Below are 16783 nucleotides of genomic sequence, written 5' to 3'. Positions count from 1 at the left end.
TAATGTGGAGTGAGAAAATGAGAAACATTTGACTCTAATATGTAACTGACTTCATCCAGTGCTTAGATTTTTGTACTAGAAATGAATTCAAATTAGCCCATATTGTATTAAATTTTAAACATTTTAGAAAACTTGCAATACAAAAAATGTTTGCAATTATCAATGTATTCAATCAACTTGATGAGGTGAAGTGAGGTGATAACTATTAGTTGTTTTTTCCCCCTATTCAACTGCAGTGTCTCATTTTAATAAAGGAATAAGGTATATACCTGTTCTATAGGAAAGGTAACCTTACACACTGTCACGGCCGTTTTATACTGAGTGCGATGCGAAAAAGCGAGGCAACTTTCCAACGAGTGGTGCTTTCAATTTGACCACTTTCTGCTAATGCAATGCATTTTTCCTCAGATATGTCTATCGTATATGGATTTAACATCATCTGCTGCTCAATATACAGCATTAAACTGAGATAAATAAAGTTTGGTTCCACAGCAGAAACACAAACCATCTATAATGTGATGATTGCGTCTGGTGTGAATAGCTCCATAGGGATCTATTGTTTCAATTCAAAAGGGTCATTGTGCCAAATGTTTGCATTTAGTGTGAAAAGGCCTTTAGTAAGTCGGTCTCAGTTTGTTCTGTTTCTTCATGTCATTCCAGATGGACTGATGATGATGAGATCAGATCTCTGTGTGGAGCACTGGCTGTTGTCAGACTCCTTGTGCCAGAGGCGGACAGTAGTGAAGTATTTTTGATTTACGCAAGTAAATTTAAAAAGAATCTGTAGTAAGCTTTTTCTTTGGAAAACTTTACTTCACTACATTCCAAAGCATAGTTTTACTTTTATACTTTTTATTGCACTATATTTCGTAAATAAAAGTTGTTGTTAGTTTTACCCTTAATACTTAAGAACATTAAAAATGTAGTACTTGTACTCAAGTAAATATTTAAATTACTTTTACTTGAGTAAAAGTAGGAAAGTAATAGATTTCTAAAGTAATTAAGTATTAAATTATATTTAATATGAAAAATAGTGCAGCAAATAGTACAATATTATGCTGTGGAATATTTTGAAGTAAAGTTTTCTAAAGAAATACACTCTAATAAAGTACAGAAACGTGAAAAGTACTTCTATAGCATTGTACTTTTACTTCACTACTGTCCGCCTCTGCCTTGTGCAAACAAAAATCTCACTGGATTATTACAATTAATGGCAACGTGAATGTTAACTGTAATGTAAACTGATATTTCCTACTGACACACTGCAGCAAAAGATAGAAATAACTGACTTTAAACCATTTTTTATCTGGTGGAAATATTAGTGGCATAAGACATTTGCACAGTACTATACAGAACAAAAATGTATTAAATTGAACACCTGAAATGTAACTTTTCTTTATTTTCAGTAAAAATCAGTCACTTTTGAGCATAAAGACCACAAGTGTACCTCACAAATTAGGAGCATCAGAAGGTTCAATCTTAAAAGTGACTGTAAGCTGGGCATACTAAAGTGAACTGATATCTAACACTTTAATTTAATGTTCATTTGTAACCCTCCGCCTATATCGGGCAGGTCACACAGAAAAACACGGTTCTATTCTGTTGTTTGAACAACACTTACACTCTCCAATCTCCAAAAATTAAACCCAAAAAGAAACCCAACAAACAATATTTGCTGCCCAACCTCTCATATGTTATTTACAAATACACTACCAAAACACAGAATATACAAATATACAAATAGCGCGTGTCTGTGTAAAGTCCCAAAGTCCGTGAGCGTGTATGCAAGTGTGAGAGAATGGGCCTCACCGGCAAATTGAAGTCCGTGAGCACAATCCAAATGAGCTGTTCCGTATAAGTAATCCTCTGGCGACAGTCTCCACAAGTCCCTAGTGGACGGCAAATCCCAGCAGATGAAACAACGGCGAAAACAGTCTCTTAAAATCCATAAAGCGATCGCAAATAATCCAACAAAAGACGGCCCAGGCAAACGCCGTCGGGAATCGAGAACGCCGTCCTAGTACCCCCCCCCCAGCCTGGACCACAGAGGGTGGACGCCCAAAAAAGCGCTTCAAAAGCGTTTCAAATTAACCACATTAAACACATCAGTTCTCGGTGGGTCTCCCCAAGCAACAGAGTAATTTATTGGGCCTTTCTTACTCGTAATAAAGCCAGGACCCTCCCACTTAGGCGCTAGCTTAGAGGTGAATTTATTGGCAGCATTAGACAAGGGATGAGTTTTTAACCAAACTAAGTCCCCAAGCTGAAATTGCACATCTTTTCTTCGAAGGTTATAATACTTAGCTTGTTTAGCCTGACTCATCTTCATCCTGCCCACAACCTCCTGTTGAAGATGTTGTCTCTCCAGTACTGTGTTAGCCGCTTGTTCAGGTGAAGGGTGGATATGAATAAGTCGCTCTAGGGGCCCGTAGATTTGCCTTCCCAACATGAGCTCAGCTGGAGTCCGGCCGGTCATCTCCTGCTGGGCAGTATTGATGGCATAACATAACTCAGGCAACCACTGGTACTAGGACTGATGTTGCTGTCCGACATATGATTGTTTTAAGTGTTCTGTTTACCCTCTCAGTCAGATTACTCTGTGGATGATATGAAGTTGTAAGGGTTTGGATACAACCCCAGGATCTACACACTTCCGACAGGAGGGTGGAGGTAAATTGTGGACCCCTATCAGAAACTAGATATTTTGGGACCCCCCCATCGGCTGAAAATCTCTTCCCGAAGGACCTTTGCTATCTTTTGGGTCTTACTGTCCCTCAAAGGAAACAGCTCTACCCACTTAGTGAAATAATCCACAATGACTAATAGGCAGGTGTTTCTTTTCTTGCTGATAGGGAATGGTCCCATCAGGTCAATCCCGAGGGTGTGTCCTGGTTCCGTAACTAAGTTGCTCTGCATGAGCCCAGCCTTTTTACTATTACCAGGTTTGTATTGCTGACATGGTTTGCAACTCTTCACATAGCTCAATACTTCCTTCATCACGGACGGCCACCAAGCCACTTCCAATATTTTAAGCAGTGTTTTAAGTTGTCCCGCTAATGGGTTATCATGAAAATAGTGCAAGAAAGTCTGGGTGAGCTGTTTCAGCACTACCAACTGATACTTAGCCCCGTCTCCTTTCAGGGGAATTTTCCTGTACCAGATTCCTTGTACATTTTCAAACCTGATGGCCTGATCCTTTGAAGATCGTGGAGGGGAAGAAGTTAATTGAAACAAATCCAAGTCAGCTTGTTGTGCCTGTTGAATCTCATCAAGACTGAGAGGTAACAGAGATGCATTAGTGAGGGTAATAGAGAAACAAGGGTTGGATACCGATGAGGGTTCACAAGAGCGAGACAAGGCATCAGGCAGTGTTGTTTTTGACAACCATCTTAGATTTAGTCTTAGTCTTTTGGACTAAAATGCTTATTAGTTTTAGTCAATTTTTAGTCACTTCCATATGTGATAGTTTTAGTCCAATTTTAGTCGACGAAAAGTCAAAAAGGTTTTAGTCTAGTTTTAGTCGACGAAAAGTCAAAAAGGTTTTAGTCTACTTTTAGTCAAAAAAGGGGAAAAAGAAGTCTTTTAACAAATTAATGTAGGTCAGTAAGTATTTTGCTGTTGGGTAGTGTCACTTGAAAGTTCTGAAAATAGCAGATCTTTAGTTCAACACAATGTGAGCTTCCAGATCGACTATTTTCAACAATAATTACAATAATAAAGGAATGTTTTAAAACATAAAAGACAAACAAGGATGGAATGCTAAAACGGCTTGCCATACTATTATGGCAAGGAGTATTTAATGCTAAAACGGCTTGCCATAGCGGCAGATACGTTTCAGATTTGATTGGCATGCACAATAAGCAGAAATGTCATGCATTTTAAACGTCTGACGGACCACCCACTAACATTTTTGTCTATTCTCGTCTCATCAACGAAAACTCACACACGTCTCGTCATGTTTTGGTCATCAACGAGCCGTTTTTATCTCGTCATCGTCTCGTTATCGTCACGAAAAAAAGTGGCGTCAACTAAATGATTTCGTCATCGTTGACGAAAACAACACTGGCATCAGATACCAAATTTAGGCAGCCCTTGCGATGTTGGACCCGAAAATCAAATTGTTGTAACCTTAAGGTCCAGCGAGTCAAGCGAGAAGTGGTCTTTGGGCAATTAAATGCCCAAGACAGTGCAGCATGTTCAGTGAAGACATCAAAGGGAGTCCCCTCCAAGACCTCCGTGAAGTTGGCCCCCCACCCAACGCAAAACGTCGCAAAAATATCTCAATCGTTTGTGCTTCGTTTGTGCTGGTTTGTGCTGTAAAGATTTTCGTTTGTGCTGCTTTGGTTTGTTAGATATAAAATATTTATTTAAAGGTCATTCTCAGGTCACTCAGCCCCCCCACATGCTCTAAATTCACCCCAAATAGTCTCGTTCGTTTGTGCTTCGTTTGTGCTGGTTTGTGCCGGTAAAAGTTTCGTTTGTGCTGCTTCAGTTTTTAAAATATTAGACTTTACATTATAGGCGATGACGTCACCAGCCCCCCACACGCTCCAAACGGACTCAAAATAGGCTCAATCGTTTGTGCTGATTTGTGCTGTAAAGATTTTCGTTTGTGCTGCTTCAGTTTTTAAAATATTAGACATTGAATTTTTGGGTCGATGACGTCACCAGCCCCCCACACGCTCCAAATTCTCCCAAAATACTCCTGTTTGTTTGTGCTTTATTTGTGCTGGTTTGTGCCGTAAAACAATCGTTTGTGCTGCTTTGGTTTTTTTCGATATTAAAATAATATTTAATGGTCATTCTGAGGTCACTTAGCCCCCCACATGCACTAAATTCACCCCAAATAGTCTCGTTCGTTTGTGCTTCGTTTGTGCTGGTTTGTGCCGGTAAAAGTTTCGTTTGTGCTGCTTCAGTTTTTAAAATATTAGACTTTACATTATAGGCGATGACGTCACCAGCCCCCCACACGCTCCAAACGGACTCAAAATAGGCTCAATCGTTAGTGCTTCGTTTGTGCTGATTTTTATTTTGCTTTTATTTAGCATTTTATTTTGGGTTCCTCATTTATTCAATTTCAACCAAATTGTTGCATTATACTGATGTTTTAATAGAACAACAACTCTTTATCAATATTTTTTTTGTAGTTGTTGTGATGTTTATTAAAAGGATCTCAATATTCATCTGCTGTCGGACTCTTTTTTTCTGTTACTTTCTCTCACTTAAAATGGTTTTGTGTGCGAGCGCCATCAAGTTGTAGCTTTATGTAACTTCAGTGCTTTTGTTGTCACCTGATTAATCTTATTTACAAGGAGTATCATCTGATACACTACACTCCCACCACGACTTGACACTTCTGTTCAAGATGCTCTTGTGAAATTGAGTTAGAGGAGAGCTTCATTTAAGCTAAGATTGTCAATGTTTATTGAACAGAAAACTCATTGCTAGTACTCGTACCATACCATATATTACCATATTTTTAGTAATATAAGATATAAAGTACATATAGGTTTATACTATACATGCCATTTTTGTAGTCAGGATTATTTGAGTAATTATATTTTGCTTATGCCAGATGCCCAAGAAACCAGCAGTCGACAGGGATTCCATTTTCACAGTCCTGTGTTCATCAAAAGAGGCCATAGTCAAAAATGGCAAGATAGCTACTCCTAATCAGAGCATCTGGACAGAGCTTAGCAAGCAGTTAGAGAACAAGATCACCGCAAAGGCTCTATACACTTTTGTTAAATTAAACAGACACAACATCTGGGGCCTCATTTATAAAATTTTCTTACGCACTGATTTGATCTTAGAGTGTTCGTACGATCAAATCCACGTCAAAGTACAGATTTATAAAAACCGTCGTTGACGTGGAAAAGTACTTATCTCCACGTCAGATTCCAGCTTGGCGTACGACCGTTTCCTTGTGGTAATGCCTGGTATTGCAGATAGTTCAGCCTAACTATAATTTGATTTCTTGCGCTCCTTTTTACTTGCCATTGTCACAGAGTTTTTGCTTTAGGAATGAGCTCATTTTATATGTTAATTAATTAAGCAGGGGCGTTTCGACGGCGGAACATTCAGCTGCACACAATTCCACGATCATTTGTGATTTATAACCGAATGACTGGCGTACGCATGGATTTCGTGGTACGTTCGTTTTCTCTGAATCGCTCTTACGATCAAATCAGAAAAGTTCTTAGATAAAATCAAGGATGGTTTCTACGCAAGTCTTTATAAATGAGGCCCCTGGACTGCTTTAGGGCTTAATCAAGATGAAAGTGATAATGAAACAAGTGGCAGTAGTGATGACACTGATTTTGAGCCAGGGTCCCTTTCCCCCAGACCAAAAGATTGCTGGACTTTTGATCTTGAAATTCCATTTCAGAAATGGATTGAATTTATGCCTGAAACAGTTCAAGTCAAGTCAAGTCAAGTCACCTTTATTTATATAGCGCTTGTAACAATACAGACTGTGTCAAAGCAACTGCACAGTATTTAAACAGAACAATAGTGTGTAAGTAATGCATTATTGTAGATAATCAATTTTCAGTTAAAGGCAGTTCATCAATGAATTCAGTGATATCATCGTCAGTTCAGTTCAAATAGTATACGATATCGCTGGAAAATGTTCCCAACTAAGCAAGCCAGAGGCGACAGCGGCAAGGAACCAAAACTCCACAGGTGACAGAAATGGAGAAAAAAAACTTGGGAGAAACCAGGCTCAGTCGGGGGACCAGTTCTCCTCTGGCCAGACGAAACCAGCAATTTGTACCAATGTCCGATTGTAGAGAACTCATCAGGTTCCTGTGGTGTAGCACCGATGGCCGTCTAGGTTGGCGAGGTCTTCATTGATGATCGGTCTCTGGAGCTCATCTGGTTGACATCCACGGCTATTGAAGTCATCTCCAGGTGGTGATCCATGATCTAAGCCGGTGCGGACTGGATCCGGGGGACTGGAGTGACCATCTGATCTGGATACAGGCTGGGTCTGGTGGCTACGGTGACCTCGGAATAAGAATGAAACAGACTAATATTAGCGTAGATGCCATTCTTTTTACGATGCAACGAGTGCATCAGATGTAATGTGAGGTGTTTTCGGTTCCGGCTAACCTAATTAATGCAGCCTAACAATCCTTTAATGGATTTGAATTATAGGAATGTGTTAATGTTTTATGTGTAAGCCAGGTTAAAGAGATGTGTCTTTAATCTAGATTTAAACTGACAGAGTGTGTCTGCCTCCCGAACAGTGTTTGGTAGATTGTTCCAGAGTTTAGGCGCTAGATAAGAAAATTATCTGCCACCGGCAGTTGATTTTGATATTCTAGGTATTATCAAATTGCCAGAATTTTGAGAACGCAGCGGACGTGAAGGACTATAATACGATAGGAGCTCGTTCAAGTACTGAGGAGCTAAACCATTGTGGGCTTTATAAGTAATTAGCAAGATTTTAAAATCTATACGATGTTTTATAGGGAGCCAATGCAGTGTTGACAGAACCGGGCTAATATGGTCATACTTTCTGCTTCTAGTAAGAACTCTAGGTGCTGCATTTTGGACCAGCTGGAGTTTGTTTATTAAGCGTGCAGAACAACCACCCAATAAAGCATTACAATAATCTACCCTTGAGGTCATGAACAGTACAAAAACAAGTTCTCTAAAACACAAAAAAGGGAATACACTATCTTGAAGCCTGGCATCTGGATGCATGTGATAAATCATCACATTTGGCAAGAAGTGAAAAGCCCCTGCACATTTGCCTTTAAAAGAGCCAAGGTCTATCCATCAGCCACAGAGAACTACATAGAAATCAGGCCTTAACCTTCCAGATTCCCCCTGCCTCAGGCCAATCCAATGTCCATCACAGTGTCCCTCTGCATTCAAGACAGACTCTACATCAGGGAAAGTACAGTACTCTGTGCAGGCAAAGTGTCTCACAGATACAGTCTGGGAGAACTTCTGTGGATTGACACTGACCTGGGAAGCAGCTCCATAGAATTTCCTTTGAGTGAATTTCCCTCCAATCTAATGCTCCAAGGAAAGAGATTTACCTTAAGGGCAGTCATTGCTTTCAAAGAAGGCTTAACCCAGGATGCTCTTGGACATTATGTGGCCTACTGCAGGAGGTCTCCATGTGTCTGGGATAGGCCTGTCGCGATAGTCGATAAATCGATTAATCGCACGATAAAAAAAATGACCTCGATAATTTTTCCGGCCGCGATAATTTCATTTGCATACTTGTTTGTTATCCGCGACTGAATGACAACTCTCGTTTCCTTAGCGTAGGAGAAGCGAACCCTCTTGTCAGTTGCATTGTCTTCTGTGTGGGGAGGCGGCGCTTGTCAGTCACATGGACTTTGTGTGGGAAGGCGGGAGTGCTTGAGGCGACTGCAGAGAAGAGCAAAAAGACGAGACGCAAGTTGTGACATGGAATTGGTTTCAAAGCCAAACGCGCCAGCTGCCGTGTGGGAGCACTTCAGATTCAAACCGAATGACCGTGGTGAACCACTTAACCTGAGCGAGCCGGTATGTCGCATTTGTTGTAAAACAGTATCGACTAAAACCGGTAACACAACAAACATGCACATGCACCTAAAACACAATCATCCGTTGCAGTTTTCCCAGATGGGAAATTTTTTTTTTTTTTGTTAACAGAGACTGAGAGTCCATTGCTTTTATTGTTTTTGGTTGTTTTGTTCATTGTTATTGTGGATATTTAAAATGTTTTCCATTTTCAGTGTTAAATAGTCTAAAAATAAACGTTTTTGAATTTTGAAAGGCGTATATGTGCATTATTATGCCATTATCATTATTCTAGATGAAAATGGTCTCAGATTGACAATATTATCGTTTATCGCAATAATTTCTTGGACAATTTATCGTCCAGCAAAATTTGTTATCGTGACAGGCCTAGTCTGGGAGATGTTTGATGACCTAAGAAGTGGAGTGACAGGAGTGTCAGAAAAAAACAAAATATGCCCACATGCAGTGCTATACACAAAAGATAGATTGCACTGTTTGCATTTAATCTTACAAGTATTTTTGTCGTATGCCACACAGCCTTGTTTTCCTACTGTTTGGAGAAGTTGTTTCTGCTCTTCTGGAAGTCAGGCTTGATGGAGTTTGGACTTCAATCTATTCTGTGTTGCACTTTTGACTTGAAGGCAGACAGTGTGCCATGGCTTGTCAGTATTAAGTGTTTTTAAGTTTAAGATTTTAAAGATTTTTAGAGGTTTTAAAGGTTTTTAAAGTTGTTATTGGATGTTCAATAGTACACTTTAATTCAGTTTTTCAAGTAAAATAATTCTGACTTAATTGAATCATGAGTTTTCATACATGCATATAATACACACACACACACACACACACACACACTGGTTTACATGTTTTATGGGGACATTCCATAGGCGTAAAGGTTTTTATACTGTACAAACCGTACTTTCTATCGCCCTACACCTACCCTACACCCTAAACCTAGCCCTCACAGGAGACTGTGCACACTTTTACTTCATCAAAAAAACTCATTGTGCATGATTTATAAGCCTGTTTCCTCATGGTGATGAATACCAGGTACACACACACACACACACACACACACACACACACACACACACACACACACATATTGCCTGTATAAGCACAGAGATACAGCAAAGGTATTACGGTGCGTGTATTTATGACATACTGTTATTTACATAATGACATAGGCCTACAGTAACAAGTAAAAACATTTACCTTTAAATTGGTGTTACATTCCACACATCCTTTGATCCGCAGTGTCCGTTTGTTACGAAAAGAAAAGAAAAGAAAAGAAAAACAAAACAAAACACTGCAGCACAAACGAAAATCTTTACAGCACAAATCAGCACAAACGAAGCACTAATGATTGAGCCTATTTTGAGTCCGTTTGGAGCGTGTGGGGGGCTGGTGACGTCATCGCCTATAATGTAAAGTCTAATATTTTAAAAACTGAAGCAGCACAAACGAAACTTTTACCGGCACAAACCAGCACAAACGAAGCACAAACGAACGAGACTATTTGGGGTGAATTTAGTGCATGTGGGGGGCTAAGTGACCTCAGAATGACCATTAAATATTATTTTAATATCGAAAAAAACCAAAGCAGCACAAACGATTGTTTTACAGCACAAACCAGCACAAATAAAGCACAAACAAACAGGAGTATTTTGGGAGAATTTGGAGCGTGTGGGGGGCTGGTGACGTCATCGACCCAAAAATTCAATGTCTAATATTTTAAAAACTGAAGCAGCACAAACGAAAATCTTTACAGCACAAATCAGCACAAACGAAGCACTAACGATTGAGCCTATTTTGAGTCCGTTTGGAGCGTGTGGGGGGCTGGTGACGTCATCGCCTATAATGTAAAGTCTAATATTTTAAAAACTGAAGCACCACAAACGAAACTTTTACCGGCACAAACCAGCACAAACGAAGCACAAACGAACGAGACTATTTGGGGTGAATTTAGAGCATGTGGGGGGGCTGAGTGACCTGAGAATGACCTTTAACCCATAAGGACCCACTGTGACGCGGGTGTCACAAACAATTGTAATTATCTGGAAAGGTCTTTTTAAAGCATTATCCCTTATTTTCAACTCAGGAAATCCCAAAGTGACACATAAGTAACATCCAGGTTCAGTCACGTGAAAATGTGTGCATTTTTTGTTGTCATGGCAACATTTCCAAAATGGTGGACTGTATGGTGAGCACATGTTGCAGTGTCAGCAATTTTTAAAGATGCTTTTTTTTGTTACTAAAGGTATGTTTCAACCCATTCAACTATTCTAATGTTTTAATAACACATCCTAGATTACACTTACCCTGATTTTAATACATTTCTTGAACAAACTGATATAAAACAAGTTACAAAGATATTGTGGTGACATATACGTCACATCGGGCTGTTACCCTTAAAACAATAGGTGGAATTTTGATGTGACATATTTGTCACATTAAGAAAAATGCTAATAAACTGCTCAATTAATTTAGCTGATTAAAGTTTTTTAGTGTTATATATTTTCTACTGCTCATTTCAAAGAATATATTAACAAAAAGAACATTTAAAATAATGTCACATTAAATAAATTGTTAATGAAATGTATTTTGAAACTTTTTTTATAGTTACAGTTTTATTGCACAATATACAAATTATTGCAATGTTATGTGCATGTTTAACATGTTGACCTCCAGTGTGAGGTAGTTATTTATTTTTATTTAGTTCAAGTTATGAAAAAAAAACATGAACAACCATATACCAAAAAAGGTAGAATTCTGATGTTTCGAGAGAGTTGTTGTAAAATGTAATGGTCACAGTTATGTAGCTTTGAAATATGTTATGGAAAAGCAAATAAAAAGAAAAAAAAATGTTATGTAGCAAATAAAACTGACAAAATATAATTTTTTCAATTCTGAAATAAATGCCCAATGTGACATATGTGTAACATGAAAAAATTATTATAAACGCCCAATGTGACATATATGTAACATTACAGATCTTTCACAAAGAAGGGTTGCATTTCAAAAACAACTGCAGAAACATGTTATAAGTGGTCCATTTGGTCTGTACTATATGCCTCATAATTTTCCTATAAGGAGAAATAGGTCCGGGTTCTTATGGGTTAAATAAATATTTTATATCTAACAAACCAAAGCAGCACAAACGAAAATCTTTACAGCACAAACCAGCACAAACGAAGCACAAACGATTGAGATATTTTTGCGACGTTTTGCGTTGGGTGGGGGGCCAACTTCATGGGGGCCCCTCCAAGTAGTGCCTCCACTTTTCCACTGCCCAAACTACAGCCAAACACTCCTTTTCCGAGGTACTATAATTTTTTTTTTCCGCAGAAGACAATGCCCTTGAGGCAAAAGCAATCACCTTCTCCTGGTTATCACACATTTGAGTAAGCACTGCTCCCAGGCCCACATCACTAGCATCAGTATGTATCTGGAATGGTTGTGTAGTGTCTGGTTGAGTAAGTATTGGGGCATGTTGTAAAGCTTGCTTCAAAGCATCTACACTGGACTGGCATTCCTCCGTCCACTCCCATTTCACCCCTTTCTTCCTCAAACGATTTAAAGGGGCCGAGATGTCCGCGAAATGGGGAATATACCTATGGTACCACCCTGCGAACCCCAAAAATCGCTGGAGAGATTTGAGGTCATATGGTGTGGGAAAGTCAGCAACTGCCTGGATCTTATCTTTGTCCGTTTCCACCCCTCTCTCTGTGACGATGTGGCCAAGAAATTTCAATTGTCTTTTGAAAAACTGACACTTCTTCATGTTCAATGTAAGGTTAGCATGCGTGAGTCTCTCCAGTACTAGGTGTAGATGTTTTTTATGTTCCGCTAGGGTTTTGGAATAAATAATGATGTCATCAACATAAACTAAGCAAATCTTACCCCTCAATTCACCCAACACCCTCTCCATAAGCCGTTGAAAAGTAGCAGCGGCGTTCTTGAGGCCATACGGCATGGCCTTAAATTGGAAGAGACCTTTGGTGGTGATAAAGGCTGTCAAGGCCTTACTTTCCTCAGCCATGGCAACTTGCCAATAACCTGACCTTAAATCCAAGGAAGTAAACCAAGTGGCTCCCTCCAATGATTCCAAGATATCGTGGATCAAAGGCATAGGATAGGCATCAAAGATTGTCTTTTTGTTAAGACGCCTATAATCCACACAGAACCGGAACGTTCCATCTTCCTTTAGGACTAGAACGACCGAGGAATACCAAGGAGAGAATGAGGGTTCGATGATACCTTTCTCGAGCATCTTATCAACTTCTGCCTCAATGATACCCTTCTTCAGTGGGGAGACCCGGTAGGCTCTAGATGTTACCGGTGTATCATCGGAGAGGGCGATGTTATGCCGGACGACCGAGGTATGACCGAGATTTTCGGAAATAATAACTGGCCAAGCCGTAATTAACTCCCTTAATTCTTCTAAGTAGGTGGTCTCATGAGTTTTGTATGGGTCAAACACAGAGTGTTCATAGTCAGCTGGAACAGCACAGTACATATGGAGTGTAGCAGGTATCGGTAAACAAGGAGGGATTAGCGGCATACCCTTACCAGGTGGAAACAGAGCAGGCAAGAAGGGAAAATATTGGTAATCCTTTCCTCTTCTTATACCATATCTTCCTTGCTCCAAATCCACAACCACTCCAGCGAGCCTTAAGAAATCCAGGCCGATGATCACAGGAAATGCCAAGTGGGAGTCTTCCATAATAAAAGCCCTCATCTCATAGTCCTGTCCATGCCAAACAAAATTCATCAACTGGTGGTCCAGGGAATGATGCATAGTCCCATCGGCCATGATAAACTTCTGGGAAGGCACTGCCTTAGATGTTTTAACTTCTCCATCATGCATCTTGTCCCACACACTCTTTTGGAGTAAGGTAAATGTACTGCCTGTATCCATAACCGCCTGTACCTGCTGTCCATTCACCCTAATAGATACCCCCAGCAGAGAGGATACTGGATGGTGCTGGGTTATATTTATTCCAGCCAAGTGTTTGCGATGAGGAGTCTCAGAAGATTTCTTACCCTTATCTTTCCCATTACTACTCTCCACTTTTCTCTAATACTCCTTCGCCCCCATATAGTCCTTTTCCACCAGACCTCCTACCTTCACCAGCTGACTCACAGTATGTACGGTTCCCCTCAAATTCCCTGCCACCCTTGGGTTGATGCTATTTAGGATCCAATTCACTAGTTCTTCTTCTGAAGCATCAGGTTTCCACTTTAAACATAAGGCACGGTAATTGTAGGCGAAATCCCTCAAACGTTGATTAGGTTGCTGTACCATCATCCTAAGCTTTTCCTCTACCTCAGAGAGATAATCATCTGGCAGAAATGCATCCATCAATGCCCTCTTAAAAGATTCCCAGTCCCTCACCTTGCTTTTTTCAGCCTTCCACCAACTGAGAGCTGGTCCTTGCAAGACGGTGATTAGGGTTCCTAAAAGTTCCAAGTTGGCAAGTGGTCTGACTTCCAGATAGTCCTCACACCTCTCTATGAAATTGAAGACATCTGCTGTCTCACAGGATTCACCAAATGTGGGGAATTCAAGCCATACAGGAGGTCGAGTGCAAAACGAGGATGAGCCAGATAAAACCACGGTATCAGGAACTGTAGAAGGATCTAAAGGTTTAGAAGGTGAAACCTGATAAGTGGCATTTACGGAAGTCTGTGGTATAGGAGACTGTACCAAAGGGAACCAGTCATGTTGAGTGGAAGCAGTCTGCCTATTTTGCCTTCTCGTGGGAAAAGGGGTGCTAGTTGAATGTATGTGTTTAAGCTTATTCTCCCACTTCTCATCCCTCCTCAAAAAGCAATCCATCACAGCTCTCTCTAACTTTTTAAGCGCCTCCTCAAAAGTATCTTCAATGCTATTTAAACGATCATCCAAAGCTTGCCTAAAGGTAGCTTCACAGTTACATGTGCTCTCCAAAGCTAGCTTAAAATCATGCTCAATAGTTTGAACCTTATCGGAAAGGGCCAACAAATCCTCCTTCAATTGTGAAACTTCATCTCGAATCCCTCGTTCACCCCCAACATCAGAGTCAACATCATCAACATTTTGATCAGCATCAGATATATACAGTGAACTAAGCAACGATGTTATTTGTGCAGTTGGATTACGTCTGACTGTAAATTGCTCACCTGTATAATCACCTTCAACACCTTCACTTATATCTGTATTTCGTACAACAGAATTAGTGTCCCTTTCCGTACCACTTATCTCTTCCACAGTTGTGTATGTAGAATCCATGATAACAAATAAACCATAAACCAGTCCAAGTCAGAGAATCTTCCCCGTACGGGCCACCAATATGTAACCCTCTGCCTATATCGGGCAGGTCACACAGAAAAACACGGTTCTATTCTCTTGTTTGAACAACACTTACACTCTCCAATCTCCAAAAATTAAACACAAAAAGAAACCCAACAAACAATATTTGCTGCCCAACCTCTCATATGTTATTTACAAATACACTACCAAAACACAGAATATACAAATAGCGCGTGTCTGTGTAAAGTCCCAAAGTCCGTGAGCGTGTATGCAAGTGTGAGAGAATCGGCCTCACCGACAAATTGAAGTCCGTGAGCACAATCCAAATGAGCTGTTCCGTATAAGTAATCCTCTGGCGTCAGTCTCCACAAGTCCCGAGTGGACGCCAAATCCCAGCAGATGAAACAACGGCGAAAACAGTCTCTTAAAATCCATAAAGCGATCGCAAATAATCCCTCGACGGGAACCAGGTACTAGGACGGCGTTCACGATTCCCGTCGAGGAAGCAGGACGGGCGCGAAGACGGCGTTTGCCTGGGCCGTCTTTTGTTGGATTATTTGCGAGCGCTTTATGGATTTTAAGAGACTGTTTTCGCCGTTGTTTCATCTGCTGGGATTTGCCGTCCACTCGAGACTTGTGGAGACTGTCGCCAGAGGATTACTTATACGGAACAGCTCATTTGGATTGTGCTCACGGACTTCAATTTGCCGGTGAGGCCGATTCTCTCACACTTGCATACACACTCACAGACTTTGGGACTTTACACAGACACGCGCTATTTGTATATTTGTATATTCTGTGTTTTGGTAGTGTATTTGTAAATAACATATGAGAGGTTGGGCAGCAAATATTGTTTGTTGGGTTTCTTTTTGTGTTTAATTTTTGGAGATTGGAGAGTGTAAGTGTTGTTCAAACAACAGAATAGAACCGTGTTTTTCTGTGTGACCTGCCCGATATAGGCGGAGGGTTACACATTTGTCCGATTTTGCTTTACAACTAAGTTTTAGTTAATTTGAAAAAGGAATAAAATATAATTATGTTTAAGGATTTATATAGTTTAGATCATTTCTAGAATAACTGATTAATCATCTGAATGTGACATTTTCATTCTGGTTCTAGGCTTTCAAACTGCAGTATCACTGAAGATGGTTATAAAGCTCTGGCTTCAGCTCTGAGATCAAACCTTTCACACCTGATAGAGCTGGATCTCACAGGAAATGATCCTGGACAATCAGGAGTGAAGGAGCTCAATCATTTTCTACAGGATCCAAACTGTCAACTCAAGACACTGAGGTGAGACCTGATCAAATAATGGTACATAAATTAATGGGTAATTTATGTTTTTAGCTATATAATAATCTGGACAATGTGTTTCATCAGAATTATCGTATCAGATGCTGTGGGTTTTGTTGAACTGATGATCAAAGTCTGCTTTATTGTCAGTTCTGCCACATCTACAGCACATACATACAGAGAATTAAAAATGTGTTACTCGCAGACCCTTGGTGCAAAAACATTCAGTTTCACAAGCCAGTTTACAGTTTTTCTCAGTTGCTTTAACACAATTTCTGAAACCTTGCTCCATTTTCTGAAACCATTAAACACAAAACCTCATCTTCAAGCACCATTTACAAAACATTTTACTCCTCTTGCAAAATGGAACTTTTTGCCTCAAAACAGTTTTACCTGTGTTCAAAATCAAGCACTGCTCTCAAATCATAAACAACCTGAACTGGCTTATATTGGTTGTGTCACATCATTTGAAAAAGTTAACATCAATTTTGAGTGGTTGTGTTTAACCAATGACATTAGTTCTCTATTTGTATTTGATTGTTGCCACTTGTGTTTAGCAGTATGGATGATATGTGTATTAGAGTGCATAATGTGTTTTGAGAATGAGAATGTGTTTAGAGTTTTGCTGAAAAGTCTAAGTGTGATCTGAAAATTGTGTTTTAACATGTGAAATGG

The 16783-nt window shown here is 39.9% G+C and overlaps 1 protein-coding gene across 1 annotated transcript in view; it reads left to right on the top strand.

The window, feature by feature from the left end:
• Positions 1 to 16783, top strand: part of LOC141337911 (uncharacterized) — a 536025-nt gene that overhangs the window by 88893 nt on the left and 430349 nt on the right. The window contains exon 15 of the mRNA XM_073843487.1: positions 15935 to 16108. Coding sequence (XP_073699588.1) covers positions 15935 to 16108 — 174 coding nt within the window. The remainder of the gene's footprint in view (positions 1 to 15934; positions 16109 to 16783) is intronic.

This window comes from Garra rufa, chromosome 7 (genome assembly GCF_049309525.1).
Source record: "Garra rufa chromosome 7, GarRuf1.0, whole genome shotgun sequence".
In the NCBI taxonomy this organism is placed as follows: Eukaryota; Metazoa; Chordata; class Actinopteri; order Cypriniformes; family Cyprinidae; genus Garra; species Garra rufa.
The sequence above is the reverse complement of the archived record's forward strand: the minus strand, read 5'-3'. Positions and strand labels throughout refer to the sequence as shown.